The sequence below is a fragment of the Halyomorpha halys genome, unplaced genomic scaffold, assembly GCF_000696795.3.
Source record: "Halyomorpha halys isolate HHAL.00 unplaced genomic scaffold, Hhal_1.1 Scaffold845.1, whole genome shotgun sequence".
Taxonomy (NCBI): domain Eukaryota; kingdom Metazoa; phylum Arthropoda; class Insecta; order Hemiptera; family Pentatomidae; genus Halyomorpha; species Halyomorpha halys.
This window is the reverse complement of record NW_027114882.1, coordinates 453,583-469,870: the sequence shown is the minus strand read 5'-3', so window position 1 is coordinate 469,870 and position 16,288 is coordinate 453,583. Positions and strand designations below refer to the sequence as shown.

Sequence of the window (16,288 nt, the reverse complement as noted above, 5' to 3'; positions counted from 1 at the left end):
TCGCTCAAAGTAAAACCTCTAAATCCCCCTAAAGTCCCCGTTTTGTGCACGTCCTTTGTACCATCCCCGCGGGGTATGCGGATCTCGTCCTGATTGACAACAGTCCAACGGGCAGATGATAGGAATCAGCTCACCTGGAAAATTACCTGATTAGCTGTCATTTATTAATGGAATATTCATCGTCACAGGGACCTGTGTTGGAAAATGATACAATTTCAAAACGAGTTCAATGATACAGTGAGCTTTTTCAAATGGGGATTATAAAAAAGATGTAGCGTAATTTGATAATTTTTTTTAAAAAAATACTTTTTATTTATTGATAGATATTACAATCTGCCACACAGTTGTGGGCAATAGGTAATAGTGATCAATGATATCATACATACTAAAATAAAATAAAATGAATTAAATAAATGAATAAAAAAAAAAAAAAACTCTTAAAATATTGATAGATATTACAATCTGCCACACAGTTGTGGGCAATAGGTAATAGTGATGAATGATATCATACATACTAAAATAAAATAAAATGAATTAAATAAATGAATAAAAAAAAAAAAAAACTCTTAAAATATATACAAACAGAAGAATAAACAAAATGAACATAATCGAACTATCTGAATGAAAAATAAATAAATAAAATAATATAGTCTCTAGTCACATTTACACTCTAGTATAAAATATTTACACAATCAACCAGAGGATCCCTGAGCCCACTCTATCCCCCACGTGTGAGGGGTAGAGCAGAGCTCAAAAGATCCCAGCGCATCCCTCTCGCCGCATCACTGATAGTGAGCCAATGGAGGCTGAGCAAGTGCGCTAAAGGCGCAAACACTCAACTTCAGTGGAGAATCTGACCATTGCCAGAACTCCAATTGTCATTTTTATTTTAATAAGTTCACTGCCGTTTCAACCTTCTAGGTGGGTTGTAGGGATGGGTGGAACTAGATAAGGTTTGAACCAAAGAATTAGGATGGTTGGAAAGGTTTATATGGAATTTTGAGAATTTGGTTGGTATGAGGACAAGGGCAAATGTAGGTCATGGTGTAGTGTTCTGTTGGAAACGTAATAGGGTGCATTAACTATGGTTCTAAGTATTTTGGATTGAAAGGATTGGATACGTTTGATGTTCGACGGTTTAGCTGTTTCCCAAAGTTCAAGTCCATAGGTCCAGATAGGTCGGAGTATAGTCTTATAAATTAGCAGTTTGTTTTCTAGTGAGAGATGAGAGGTCCGGCTGAGCAGCCGGTATAGTTGGCTGAATCGTCTGTTGAGTTCTTGTCTTTTAAGTCTAGTATGTTGGTTCAATTTGATAAATAATTTTTATAAAATAAGATGGTATCTATGCCTATAAAAAATCTTTAATTTTTTTTAACTTGGATTAAATTAAGTTTTACTATGTTATTAAATAAAGATTAAATTTTAAAAATTCTTGCATATGTTACAACCTTATCTTATAATCATATCTATCCTTTATCGTACAGAATGTATTTGAGTATCTGCTTGAGCTTATTGGTGGTTATCAGTGAACTTGATGACTAAGAATATTGACATTTTTTTAATATATTTTTATAGTTGTTGGTTACCTTCCGTATCCGATCCAAACAAAAGACTCTTTGACAATACGCTAGGTTTACTTTTTGTACGTGTACGCCAGTGGTTCCTAATCCGAAGAAGTGGTGGACCATTGAGGCATAACCCCACTCTCTCGGTTAGTAAATATTCTCTCGAATTATATTTTGCATTGTTATCTCGTAAAAACTGTGCAGCGATGCATGAACTAAACCTCCAATGAACAGGCCGCTTAACAAAGGTACGGGGGCGTTCAGGAAGGCATTATTCTAATATTCCAATGATGCGAAACATCAAAAAAGACTTTTACGAAAAAAGCCATATTGGCCGAGCACAACGAAAGAATTTATTTTGTCGCTCCTACTTCGGTTGGTAGGATCCGGAAAATTTTAAATCGTCGTAAAGAGATAGTAAATCACTCCAACATAAATCCAATGCTTAATATTAGTTTTATTAATTATGTGTTTCACAATAGTAATAAAAATCGCATTGACTAAGAAAGATAATATAGGCAAAAGAAACATCAAAGTAATTGGTTGGACACTGACACCGGGTGCCATCAGTCAAGTCCTCCAAGATAAAGTTAGCATTTGTTATACCGTCCTCAGATTTCCCCTGGGTACCTTCCTGGCATTTTTAAGGTCTCTGCTGATTAATAAGTAGTTTCCAGAATGAAACTTAACTGTGTTGGAATTGTATAATCTAATATTTATTCATAAATGAAGAGGAGCGCATGAGAGCCAACAAATTGGTTTCTATTTTCAAGTCATTATTCATTTTTAATGAAACTGCCAGTCTTAGAAACTGGAAATTTTAGTACATAGATGCATACTAATTTTTTATATTTTTTATTAGTAGTGGAAACAGAAAGAAAACGTTAAACTAAGTTAAACCAATGTGTCAATTAAAAAGGTAAAACGGTGATGAAAATGAAGCCGATTATTTAATTCGCATCACTGGAAAAATATTTACATAAAACCAATATTACATTATGCTATGCATTTAATGTTAACATAAAATATATTGCGAGAAATTGGGCACCAATCGTATTGTAATATAAAATATTAAATATCACCTCTATGTCTTCAAATATTTTGAATTTTTGACTCATTTCAGGAATGATTTACACTTAAGTTGCCTCTCACAAGGTGGGATAATTATATTAAATTAAGAAATTAAAACGGGTTAGTAAATGAACCTTAATTAAATTGAATTTATAAGACTTGGAACGGATGGCTTAGTGGTAACTCCAAGGATCCTGGCTCGAATCTGACCTTGGCAGATAACTATTTTTGTGTTTCATTGTAGCCATGAGTCAGCCCTGTGGGTCCTCCAGCCCTCCGGGGTCCACCCTGCCTCATGCAGTGGTTACACTTGATTGGGTAAAAATTTGGCGGTCGAGTATAAATCTAACAAAATCACCTCCTTGCACAACTGTTGCTCTAGAAATAGTGCTCTATCAAAGTACTGCACCCCTTTCATGGGTTGTAGTGGTACAGATTTAATTTTTTTTTTAATTAAAATTTTATAAAATTAAATTTATGACTTTTATTATATTGATTAGAGTACGGTTTATATTACAGCAGCATTTATGAATAGCATGTTTCTCTTTCACCATTTAATTTATACTTATACTACTTACAACTTATAACTTTTTAGTAATCACATTTTTTTAAATTAAACAAGAAATATGAACAAATTGATGTCAGAAGGCGATAAGTGATACAAACTGTAATACTGAAAATTAAATACATAAGATTATCCATTTTATGACTTGATGCGCTTATCTCGTTTCTTGTCTTCAACAAGCTTTAGTCATATATCCACGCCACACCAGAACCACGAGTTTTATTTTTAGTCTTTTTTTTACCTTATACTTTTAGTATTGTACCAGTATTTTTGGGATCTCTCATATACTTTGTCTATTAATGAAATTGAATTGTATTAAATGCTAAACCAAGATTTCCAATTACAGCAAAACCCTGTTATTAATGCATTTCCCACTCGTTAAATTATAAAAATAAACAGATCAAACTTTTTATGGAAAAATAATACAATCTGTTACGCTTGAGTATAAGAAATTTTAAAGTTAAAAGAAACCATATCATCGTGTAGTGTAACGAACAATGGATAAAAAATTCAAATTAGTTTATATTTAATTTTAACTCTCGTAATTACATAAAAAACTATAAGGATTAGAATCGTATAAAGAATAAAACAATCTTCTTATTTTAATCAACCAATAATTAGATGAAGGTTCTATCGTTAATGATATAACAGTGCATCAAATGATCACTGTATGCTTCTTTGAATAAAATAAAATAATGCTGCCAAAATCATGTTGGAGCAGATTCCTTTTTTCCAAACATATGGGATTGCGGAAATGTTAGATTCAGCTTAAAAAAACATTTTGGGCTTTATTCGGAAATAATAATTGGTATGTTAATATTCGAAATTGGTGTTACCCACAATTTTGCATTTCAATTTAGTATCAAATCTATACACATCTCAAAATAGCATACTCTTTTTTAAGGAAATCCACAGCGAAGGTGATGATGTTTGTCTAGTTATCTACAGGTGACCAACCGATTCTAACCATGGTGAAGGATCAAGTTTTTCATTTTGTGGGACTGCCAGATAATGAAAAAAGTCAACGCCCCAGGCCGGATTCGAACCGCCGTCGCCTGCAGATCTCAGAACCATAGGCCCAACTATCTCAGCTACGGACGACACGCACTCTTCTTTATTTATTCTAAATTATTCCTTCTTATATCTGACCTTATTTTAACGTTGTTTTTTTTATATAGTTTGTTTATACACTAACTTCTTGTTGTTGATTGATCAATAAGAAAAGTTCTCATTATTTTATACTTCTAAAATATAATAGTTTCTTAAAGTAATTAGAGGGTTTTAAACTCAAATTGAAATTTTCAAATTATGTTCATTGTTTGTTAAATTGTGTGCCGTTTCAAATCCGGCTACAATTGCTTGGTAAACTACTGAATAAGCTTTATTTCCTGCAATTTTTGAGATAATAAAGGACACTATACTAAAATAAACAAATAAATAACAGTTATAATTGGGTAATAGGTGTACATACTACTCTTATGTTCTGAAAATAATTATTTTCCTTTAATAACTATAGTTAAATTGAAGAACATCAGGTCCATTAAGAGAAATGTTATGACAGCTTTTCTGCCTTGGGAAAACGTTGTTTCTTTTTCTTTAGAACAAGGTACAGGGTATGTTTTGATAATTTGAGAATGAGTGGAAGGAGAGGCGATACTGCTGCGGTTAGGATAACCTCAGATGTAATGAGGTACAAATATTTACCGGCCTGAATACGATGACCTTTAGGGCCTAAATTGGTTTTTCATCTTCTTCTATAGCTATCGGCTCATGGCAAATTTAACCTAACGCCACTCAATCAAGACTGGGGATAGGTCGCAAACATTTCCCCGCCTCTAAATTCATTTTTATTTATATACCCGGGATAATTTTATTTAGTAAGAGAAAAGTTTCAATATTTCCTTTTAAATTAACTATCACTATTTATTTGTTTCATGTTTTGTATGTTAGGTTAGAGACATCATTCTCGAGTATATCCATAATTTTTTTAAAACTTTGATTTTTGCACTTTAACGTGGGTATATATTCTAAAATCGATCCCTAAAAGACCTGATATCATGTCATATCAGTAATTAAACATAAAAAATAATTAATTTACTTACATCTAAAATAAGCAGCTACGTTACATTTGCAACCAAAAGTCAAATACTAAATTCTCAAGTCAAAAAGTCTGTCTGCTGGTTTTGGACCGAGGCACACTGTATCCAAGTAGTGATGATGATGGACATAAATCGACAACAGGTAATTTTTAATAAACTATTTTATCTAGTGTATTTAACCCAAATCAACTTGAAAAAATTATAGTCGAGCTCTATTATTATTTATTGTAATATATTAGTAACAGTAACTGTAATGAAGTAAATAATAAGTTCATTAGTATTGAAGTACATATGATTTGAAAGAAATTATATTTTACTCTCGCACAAAGTCCAGAGCTACATTACAGTACCGCATTTTATATTTATTTATATTGTAAACAATTTATAAATAAAAATATAAATATAATAATATAAACATAAAATCTGTAAACAAAATAAAATAAATTCTGATTCCTTATCAAAAATAAAAGAAGTACAAAAGTCAAAAAAATTAATTCATACTTTAAAAAAATATTCACTTTAATAATACTGCACCATGTTTAATATCTTAATAAATATAAATAATGGAAGCTAAATGAAATGAATTCTTATTCTAAATTAAAAATTAAAAATTTCAGAAATAAAAAAAAATTGAATTCATACTTTAAAAAATATTCACTTTTATAATAATTATATGATAACTAACATAAAAATAACTAATGGTTTTCTTCTTTTTTTTATCCTATTCAATTTTTTTTTTATTGTAAAAATATTAACACAACACCGAGTTTCGGAGTCATCTTTCTTCTATGGGGTACTTCTAAAAATTTGAAACACAATGCTATAATGAACCTATTTAATTTATTCTGTTCGCATTCGACTATAATAATAACGATATTTAACGTATAAATAAATATGAAATATATAAATAACTTCAAATAAACTCATATTATAAATTTAAAAAAGAAGTTCAAAAGACAAATGAAAGAAAAGTAAATAATCGATCAAATTAAATACAATTATTCGCTATGATTATTAAATAATGTTTACAATATAAAATCCATTAACAAAATAAATTCTTATTCTCAATGAAAAATAAAAAAAAAGTAGAGAAGTCAAATAAAATCATCAATTCGTACAAAAAATTATTCACCACTGATTCAAATTCCATTTTTAAGTTATGTATTATGATTGAAGAGCTGTGTGGAAAGCATTTTAAAAAGATGGATTTAAATGACAGGGAAAAATCATGTCGAATACTAGCAGGGAGGAAATTCCAGAGGGCTGTGAAGCAGGCTAAAAAGCAATGTTGGAATGTTTTATATAATCCAGTAATATAAAATAAAACTATATTCCAGTAACTATAATATGATATATTATCCACCAGCAATCTACTAACAATAAAATATAATGAGTGTAACAATAATTATATAATATATAACATAACAATATAACAAAATAATATAATATTATTTTATGATATTAAGTATTATACTAATTCTTTATTTAAATAATGGATCACGCGAGAATTCATCAGAATGTAAACTTTTATTAAAATCAACATATATTTTATTGCTAATATAACATTCTATTTTATATTCATTTTTTGATTAATTTTTCTTAACTTTTAAAACTTATTAATTCAAATTAGCTTTGACAAGATAAAATCATGAAAAATAAAAATATTATTATTATTATAAATAATGATAAATTGATTAGTAGGCAGTATCATGTAGCAACATAATAATTGAGATAGTACTGTTTGTGAAATAAAGCAATGTTTGTTAAAATTCTAAGAGCTCTCGTTCGAATTTTGGTGCATGTCCTGAATTTTCCCCACATTTATTTATATTTTGCCAACGTTTTAGCTAATTACGTCATCTTCAGATATAAATCTGTATTTTTGTGTAGTTATATGCGTTAGATCAATGAGTTTACCTCACAATAACAGTACCACATACAAACAGGTAAACATATACATATTTTTTATAATTTAAATTATGTATATTTATGTCAATAAAAATACTATGTTTAAATAACAAATGAATGACTTTTGTTATGATGACAAATGAATGAGTCTCATCGAGCCGTAGGCAGAAAGAAATGAATATAAGGGAAACAAATGCCAACTTAATTAAATATATTTATCTTCTTTCACCTTAAATAACCTGAACAAATATACATTATTTTCAATTAGTTCAAGGTTGTTATTTATGTCGATTTTATAATTAAAATATACTTAAATTATTACAAAATTTGTTACTAATATTAGGCTAATCCTTGGTACATAACGGAGATATCACAGTCAATTGAATTTATTTCCTTCTCATCATTATATCATAATGTTATATCGTGGGTTAAGTAAGTATTAATACAATTTATAACCTACGGCTATACTAGAATATGCTAACTAAATAGGGGAGTCTATAGATAATGATTTTGACAAACCATTACCTCGTTCATTTCCGCAAATACAGTTGAGCGCTTTAACCCAAAAAGTTCGCCTTTCGTGTCATTCCTCATTAAGGTCAGCAAGCAACGTACGATATGGCCAAATAGTCCTGAATTTTCGGGTTACCAGAGCTGGTAATTAATCTTTCATTATCAGCATGAAGGTTTAAAAGTCTATAAAGTGTTCCTTTTGAGATTTAAGCTGGCTTAATGGATTCCATTACATATTATTTTTGATCAATGGTCCAAGCAAATGGCATTGTTCTTAATGGAAAGTTTCAACTATTAAGCCTAGTATCTATCGTCGTTTCCTAAGATCTCATTCATTCGAATACGATCTTTCGTCGTTACTAATGCTGATGCTCGAGACGATAAGCGTCAGCAAATATTCTTAAGTCACAACGTATATGGTCAGAAGCCCGCCTCATTTCATGAAGGACTTCGTCTTTTGACTACTTCATCGCAACAATGGACTTCATGCAGGAAGTTTCCATATTTTGACCACGTCGGGAACACCATAGTAGGGGGTAAATCTTTCATTATGGGACAACCACACAAATGTAAGTCGACCTCCCAGGCCGGATTCGAACTGGCGCCACTGCAGTTCAGAGTTTGTTAAAACATACGCCTCAACTCCCTAAAAGCGGCTTGAGAGCAATACATATCCTCACCACCAAAGCTGGCCAGCTGAAGCGTTGCGAAGCGCTCTTCTCTGATATATTGAACCGGCATTCTGAAGATGCATCTTAATCTCACTCCCGCATGCCGACTCTGGCCACCCAAGGTATTGCCGAATCCACGCCCATTCCCAATTACATCACAATTGCCCCCTATTGAATAAAGCACGTTAAAGCCCCAACGATCGATGGCATATTTGCTAAATTTTTGAAGATCGATCGAGCATTATCCCAGATTATTGAACTTTTTTCAGGGAAACGCGAGAAGATTGTGCGAATTCCGAATTAAGGGGACATTTTTGAGGTAACAGACTGTTAGGGGATCAAACTGCTTCATGTGCTAAGGAAGTTGTAAATCTTATTATTACTATATTTCTGGTGATCCCGAAATGAGGCGGATGGGGGTTCAAGAAACAGCATGTATTTAGTATTTGTACATCTGTATTTTTATTCCTATTATATATCTCTACTGGTTCCTTCTGGGAACCGACCTACAGTTAGACATATAGGTAAATATAATCTTGCATAATTAATCATTAAATATCTTTTCCAAAGTGTTGTGTTCACTAATTAACTAAGCTATGCTAATCAGATGACATGAAATATTTACATATGAGGTTTAATTAATATAAGAGATAGCATGAAAGGCTGACATCATGATAATTAATACTGATAAAAAATTGCGAATCCTGTGGCTACCATAATTATGCTATTAACTCTGATATCTAATCCGTTTGCCATTATAAATTACAAGATATTATCATTATGGCTCATCTGAAGGGTTGTGACGGACTTCAGTATCTCTAGCTTTCTCGGCCTGGCTTAGCTGGTCCACGGCTTTGGATGTTCTCTAGGACAATCTAGGTTCTGCAACCTTCTGGAATTCCTTTTTACATCCTCATCATCAACTTCTGACCTGTACATTTCGAACTGTTTCCCCTGAATGATTGGCATTCCCTCTTTTTCTTAATGCAATTATTTCCTCCCATCCACTTTCTTTCCAGCCACTTCATTAACGGATCAACTTTTTTTTTGGAGGGAGAGACCGGATATTAGAACTGAATCTAAACACCGAGACGGAATTCGATTCTTGGATCTCCAAAACCCCTTCATATTTTTCCGCTTCTCCTTATGGCTGATTGTTATACCTCATTTGGGAATTTAGGACTTAAAAATCACTTATTGCTGAATTTTTCTTAGGAAGGGCTAGCACATGTATTATTAGTTCGATAATACCACCTTGGTACCTGCTCGGAGGCACTCAGCAGTACTATGTGAGTGGAAGTCCCTTAATCATTTGAGCAATCACTAGTCGGCTGGGACCGATAAGGTCTGAGAAAGCACAGAGTATCTTCGTACCTGCGGATCGGTAACTGCTATTATTAATATTCAAAATACCTTTTTAATTAAACCTGATTTCGAGCTTTGGAGATTTCATTGAAAAAGGAGTAGGCTTTCTTTAGGAAGTACCATAGCTATGGCGATCTCATAAACAATTGGAGAATTACCCGAGTGCATAATGTCGAGTGGTCCCCTATAGTTGTTCTGAGAGAAAACACTGCCGAACAAGAAGAATCATTCGTATACTTGGGACCTATGGTCGCTATAAAAGGAAATATGTTGAAAAATGTAGGGGAAAAGAAAATGGAGTGCTTGTTCAATTGTATCCTGCATGAAAGAATAAGAAATCCTCGAAAAAGGCAAAATTAAGGCTGTTCAGTACCATAAATTTAGTCCAACCTTACGACAGTAAAAAATCGTCAACCGCTGCGTTCGAAGAGACCTTAGAATCGGGTGAAGGATCCCGAGATCTCTGATGATAAGGTCTGAAAACATATTTTCCATTTCGAATAAAGAAAAAAAATTGAAAGCAATAGAACACAGTTTGGAAAACCTGATGGTGACCCATTGAAAAATACCTCCAGTGGAGCCTCGAGGGACACAGAAGTACACCAAATCTAAGAGAGACATGGTGTACTTCTTGACATCTTGTACTACTGGACCTACAGGATGGGCTGGAAAATATAGAGCGAACAGTAACTCACTAGTAGCCCTAAACTTTCAACAGAGATAGTAGTAGTAGTAGTAAAGTAGTAGTGGCAGCGAAATCACTATACATCTATATATCATCCGTTCCTCTTCCCTATGAAATTCTATTCCCTCCTTTATTCGTAGTTCAAACACCCTTCCAATCTTCAAATCCCGTATCTTCGACTACCTTCTGTCCACCCAATTCCTTTCAAAAAACCTTTATATATTTTATGTATTTTATGTCTTAGATCTTCGTTTATAATTGTAAATATGTACAGTAGCAAAAATTATATCTTTTCATTTATTACTTTTTAGTTTAATTGTATTTGATTTTTTATCATTTGTTTTTCTTTTTATTTACCATCAGAAGTCATCTTATGTTTTATGATATGACAAGTGGTTTCATTTTATTTGTTTTATCATTATTTTATATATTCTGTTAATTATGGTTGTTTAATTGTATATTTTTTAATTCACTGTATTATTTTGTTTTATGACATCTTGTAATTTCATATCTATTTTTTAATTTACTCTAAGGCTCTAAAGTCTAATTTTGACGCCTGTAAATTATTCTAAAGGGATCAATCACAGAATAAATAAAGATTATTATTATTATAAAGTACATGACTGCCATCTTATCGCACAAGGTTTCAGAATCAGAACAATAAACTGATTATTCATGTGTGTGTTGACAATCTTCTTGTACAGGATACGAATAAAGAGGTACTAAAACCATTTTTACTTTTAAAAACATTATTTTCTGTCCAGTTTCACAATTTTCATCTGTTTTGCAGTTTACATTATCTTTAAGAATTAATACTAAACATATGCTCTATTGTTTTATATTCATGAAATCACTTGAATAACTGCTTCGACTGATCTTTATAATTGACAACCCATGTGTTTACTGATTCTATGTTTCAGAATACATTTTATGAATATGAATCAATAGGTAGCATTGTTTTGAATATAAATGATGGAAATAGATTCATTGTTAAAAAAAAATAAAAACTAATGCATCACTCTTATAAATTAAACTCTGAAACGATTAAAACACTGCTAACTGATGCTTCCATCAAAATAAATATAACGCAAGTTAAGGGAACGCTATTGTTATTAACATTATTTAACAGCTATTATTATAAATAGTCTTCAACGGTCATCGTTATGAACTATATAGTTGTTCTTCTGAACATTTGGCTCATTCAGACAGACCTAACTAACTATAAGTGATCTTCCATCGCTCTTTTAGTAGTATATCACTGCTGAAGGCAAGTACTAATACTTAAGCAGGTTCAAGCCGTCATCTCACAATGGACTCGCATCTGTCTAACTATTTTATGTTTAACATATGTAAATCAGTTCTCACAGTACATCGCATCCCCCACTTTCCAGACCAAACCTCCTTCTAAACCTTTATTCCACTTCTTGCCTAGATCTGATCCTAAATATATTCTACCCCTGAATCTACGATATTATTGGGCTTCTTAAAAATCTACTATTCCTAAATTTAAGATGTCTAATTCACGACTGAAAAGACAGGAAACTGCACGTCGATTTCGACTATTACAGCACTTACTAGACAAACGGTCCAAACTTCCAATTCATTGCAAAAGACTGATTTACATGACAATTATAAGGCCTATCTGGACATACGGCGTTGAGCTCTGGGGCTCCACTAAACCTTCGAATTCCTTTCGTATCCAATCCTTACCATCCAAAATCCTTCGTAAAATCTTAAATTTGTCACAAATAAAATCATTCACAAAGACCTTAATGTTCCATGTGTAACCGATATAGCCCGAACCAGATATCAATCCTTCCATTACAAACTCCCTAACCACTCAAACCCATTAGTTTCAATCTTGCTTCCTCTTTTATTCCGGACAATCCTCCGAGGCGTCTGAAAAGAAGATGGCCTCGAGACCTTATATTGTAAAAATGTTTTTAAAGTGCTACCATTGGGTAGTTTCTCTACATGCATGTACCATATCATTATGATTTTCTCAAATTTACTTGATGTATTTATGTACAGTTGTAAATATCAATAAATAAATTTTAAAAAAAGAAAAAAAAAGATGTCCAATTAAATAAATTCCTTTTGCCTCTCACCTCTTTCCCACACAAGCTTAGCATCCCCTTCCAATACTTCTTTTTATGTATATATTTTGGCGAAAGGGCAGAAGATCATTGGGATAGTTAGTAGTCTTAAGAGAAGAAGAACTGACTGAGTTCTTGCTGTAAGAATGTATTTCAATGTTTATTTAACATATTTTGCAATAAGAAGTAAATCTTCAATTGTTTGTATGATGTGGCGTTTGATAAAAACGAGTGGATATGTCTCAGTAAAATTTCACATTTTTCCAACTCAAAAATGTGCCAAATTTAGTGAAAATCGGAGATGGTGAGGTCCAAAAGTGTTATGAATTGACATGGAAGGATCCTGTGAAAATGTTAACTAAGCTCTAAACAATTCAGATACTTCCTACTTTTAAAAATATCGTACTTTGTTAAATAAGAGAGGAACAAAATTAAATAATTTGCTGTCCACGGCTGAGAATTGAAATTGAAACATCACAATCATCCCCTTTTAAGCTTTTCTTTGATTGTTCAAATACTTATCAATAATGCTTTTATTCATAATCAAATCCATTATGTGAAAAATCGAGTAAGCAAATATGCCAATAGAGCATTTGTGCCAGATTTTATGAAAATGAGGTGATAAGTTTCAAAAGTGTGTTAAATTGGCAGAACCAATACATTTTTACTACTAATACACAGTTTGATACACTTTTTTAGTCCTTATATGGGAAAGAATAATATAAACAAAAATTAAAATTAATATCTAATAAATATAAACAAGAAAAATTATAAAGTGTACCATTCTCAAATGACTACAATGATAAAAAACAGTTTAATAAATTAGATAAAAAGCGACCCAACTTTTTTTTTTATCACCATCGATCCAATATTGACAGAGACAGTACTCAGCTAACTGAGGAGCCCTGAGAAGAGAAGCTGTAGTGGACCACTTTGGGGGGGCAAAGGCCCACGCATGCGCCCCCCAACGGACGGATGGCGGCAGTGGCCCGCCCAGAGCCGCAGGAAATGGTACCCCCAGCCACCCTCGCCTTCCTCAGGTAGACAGCTACACCAGAGTATTTGCACAGCAAGGGCATCGGCACTTCATGCTTATGGGTTGGCAAAGAAGCGTCAAGCTTACTATCACGACACTTTGTCAATAACAATCATATGTACTGTCACGCAATATTATATTAGATCACAATTAAAAATCATTGTTTATAATCAGTCACCAGCAAAACTGGCGGTTCACGCTTAGTAAAAACTAGCAATATCGCTTTCATTTTATTTTTTATGTTTATAATTTTTGCTGTTCATGTATATACACCCAACATTTATTATTATAAAAATACATAACATAAATGTATATATCCCATTCAAATTTTATGCTTTATATTTAATACTGTAATACATAATAAAATCAATTGTGTGAACGGAGTCTTATAAATCAATCATTTTATAGGTCAATGACCTAAGGAACCACGAAGGAAAGTAAGCTTCTATTATAGTACTAAAAATCTAAAATAAAATATATTTTATAATTTAATTTAAAAAATTGGTCTATACCTAAGTATAGGAATATTAAAGTACTGTTACGTCACTGTAAACTTAAGAAATATTTCTCTTTTCTTTCCTTATCCTATTTACGTCTTTAGGTGTCTTATCTCCACGTGCGTTATCCTTTAATATAGAGAAGCATTGAACTTGTTTTACCTCCCAAAAAACAAAACAAGAATGACAATAATAACTATAACTAAAAAAACAAAAACAATAATAACTACATAATCAACAAATATTGCAATCTGCCAAGAGAGAAGTTTTCTGATATGAAATAGAAACTAATGTACTAATTCATTTACAAGAATCACAATAATGTTCTTATAACAAAACTAAACTAAAACATACAACAACAAAAAAAACCTTAAAATCAAATTCATCCTTGTATTAAAACATATAAACAGAAACTTCAATAATATAATCGATTAATTGAAACCATAAGGATTTAAAAACATCTGGTACGGAATCAAAAATCTATCTGATAACAAATGTTCCCTATTCATAAGTATAAAGATAGTTATTTTTTTATATGCCAATGTAAAAAATTATAAATTAAATCATAACATTGTAACATTTTAAAACTGTTTAAAACATAGAAATATTTTTCGTTTCTTCCTGTTTTTCTTTTCTTTCTATCTAAATTTCACGTTTTTCCTTAAATATATAACTAACGGGAAATCCTTAAATAATGAAATATAACGGAACATTAAACTTGTTTTTCCTGAGAAGTTTATATTTATTTACTAACGAATATTGTAATCTGTCCCACTTTGGGTTAATAGGTAATATTAATGAATTTATATTTTATACAAAAGAAATAAAATAAAATAATTTAATATATCAACAATAATGATAGAATAGAAAAATAAAAATAGAAAAATTACATTCATACTTATTTAAAAAATAAATAAATAAATACAAAAGTAAAGTAAACACTGTATTAAAACAGAGCTTTAACAATATAATCAAATAATTAATAAAAATATTTAGTCTAAGTATATCATAAAAAATAATTCTTACTTATATTTTCGGATTCATTATTTTCTGGTATATTATTATTTTTTAGCATATTCATTAACTGAACACACTTCAAATAAGTAATGTTAGAATTTATATGAAAATGTTACCATAATAAATATCTAAGCACAATTTTGGATTTTTCAGCATTATTATTTACATTAATATTCAATTTTATTAATTAAAACAAAACTTTGCTTCTAATGTTTATAACTATGATAACAAGTATTTAATCGCGATTTACTGGTAGAGAGTAATCAAGAATCTTAAACTAAACCCACCTGCATTAGGAGGACGAAGACAATCGATATTGAAAGAAGTTCTGGAGCCAGCCAGGTCGGCTGGAACCTTCGCCGTCAAAACCCTTTCGTCATTGGACAAAAAAAGAGATGAAATTGTCTTGTATTCTACGAATTTAAATCCGATTTTATTACTAATTATTATTTTAGTGCTAACACGAAATAGATTCAGAGCCCCTAATTACCACAATTATTTTTTTTATAATAAGATAAAGCTGATATTTTAAAATAATTTTAAGAAAATAAAATTTCGTGGAGGGAACTATCTACTGTAAAACTAATTATCAATAAACAACTGGAAGTTATTACTATTGGTTTGTTTACAGTATTTTTTCTCAGAATATAAGAATTAAAAGACGTTCTCAAAAATGAATAAATAAAGTTTCATAAAATCAAATGGGTAAATTATTATTTAAGAAAAAAAAAGCCTAGGTGATTCGAGAGCAAAAATATATTTTTTTGTAAATTTTTAAATCAAGAATAGAATTATTTTACTAAATTCACTGAAATAATTAAAAATTGTGCATTTAACAGAAATACAATACACTAATTTAATTGAGGGGAACTACCAAAATACATTGAAATATTACAATATACTGGTACTGGGAAAGTTGGCTACAAATTGGTTGAGTTATGAGAATTTATCAGTTATCCATGTTATGACTAATTCCGATCAAAAGTTTATAAAAACTAATTCTGTTAGCGGAATAGTGAAAATAATTGTTATGTTTATTTATTTATGATATTTTCCGAGAAAAAAAATTTATATTAATAAAATTTAGAATTTTTATGCCAATTTCAATAACAAATTTTGAATCGACAATTCTTCTTATTTTTTTACAATGAAACCTTGAAAACTTTAAAATAGTCTTCCTAAAAAAAATACAAATTTTAA

General features: G+C 30.9%; 1 protein-coding gene across 2 annotated transcripts in view; it reads left to right on the top strand.

Annotated features, from left to right (window-relative positions):
• The first annotated feature begins 13,538 nt into the window (after positions 1–13,538).
• Positions 13,539–16,288, top strand: part of LOC106686603 (glycine receptor subunit alpha-4) — a 116,506-nt gene continuing 113,756 nt past the window's right edge. For both annotated transcript variants that reach the window (XM_067052000.1, XM_024361366.2), the window contains exon 1: positions 13,539–13,578. In XM_067052000.1, the coding sequence (XP_066908101.1) occupies positions 13,547–13,578 (32 nt within the window). In that variant the 5' untranslated portion in view covers positions 13,539–13,546. The remainder of the gene's footprint in view (positions 13,579–16,288) is intronic.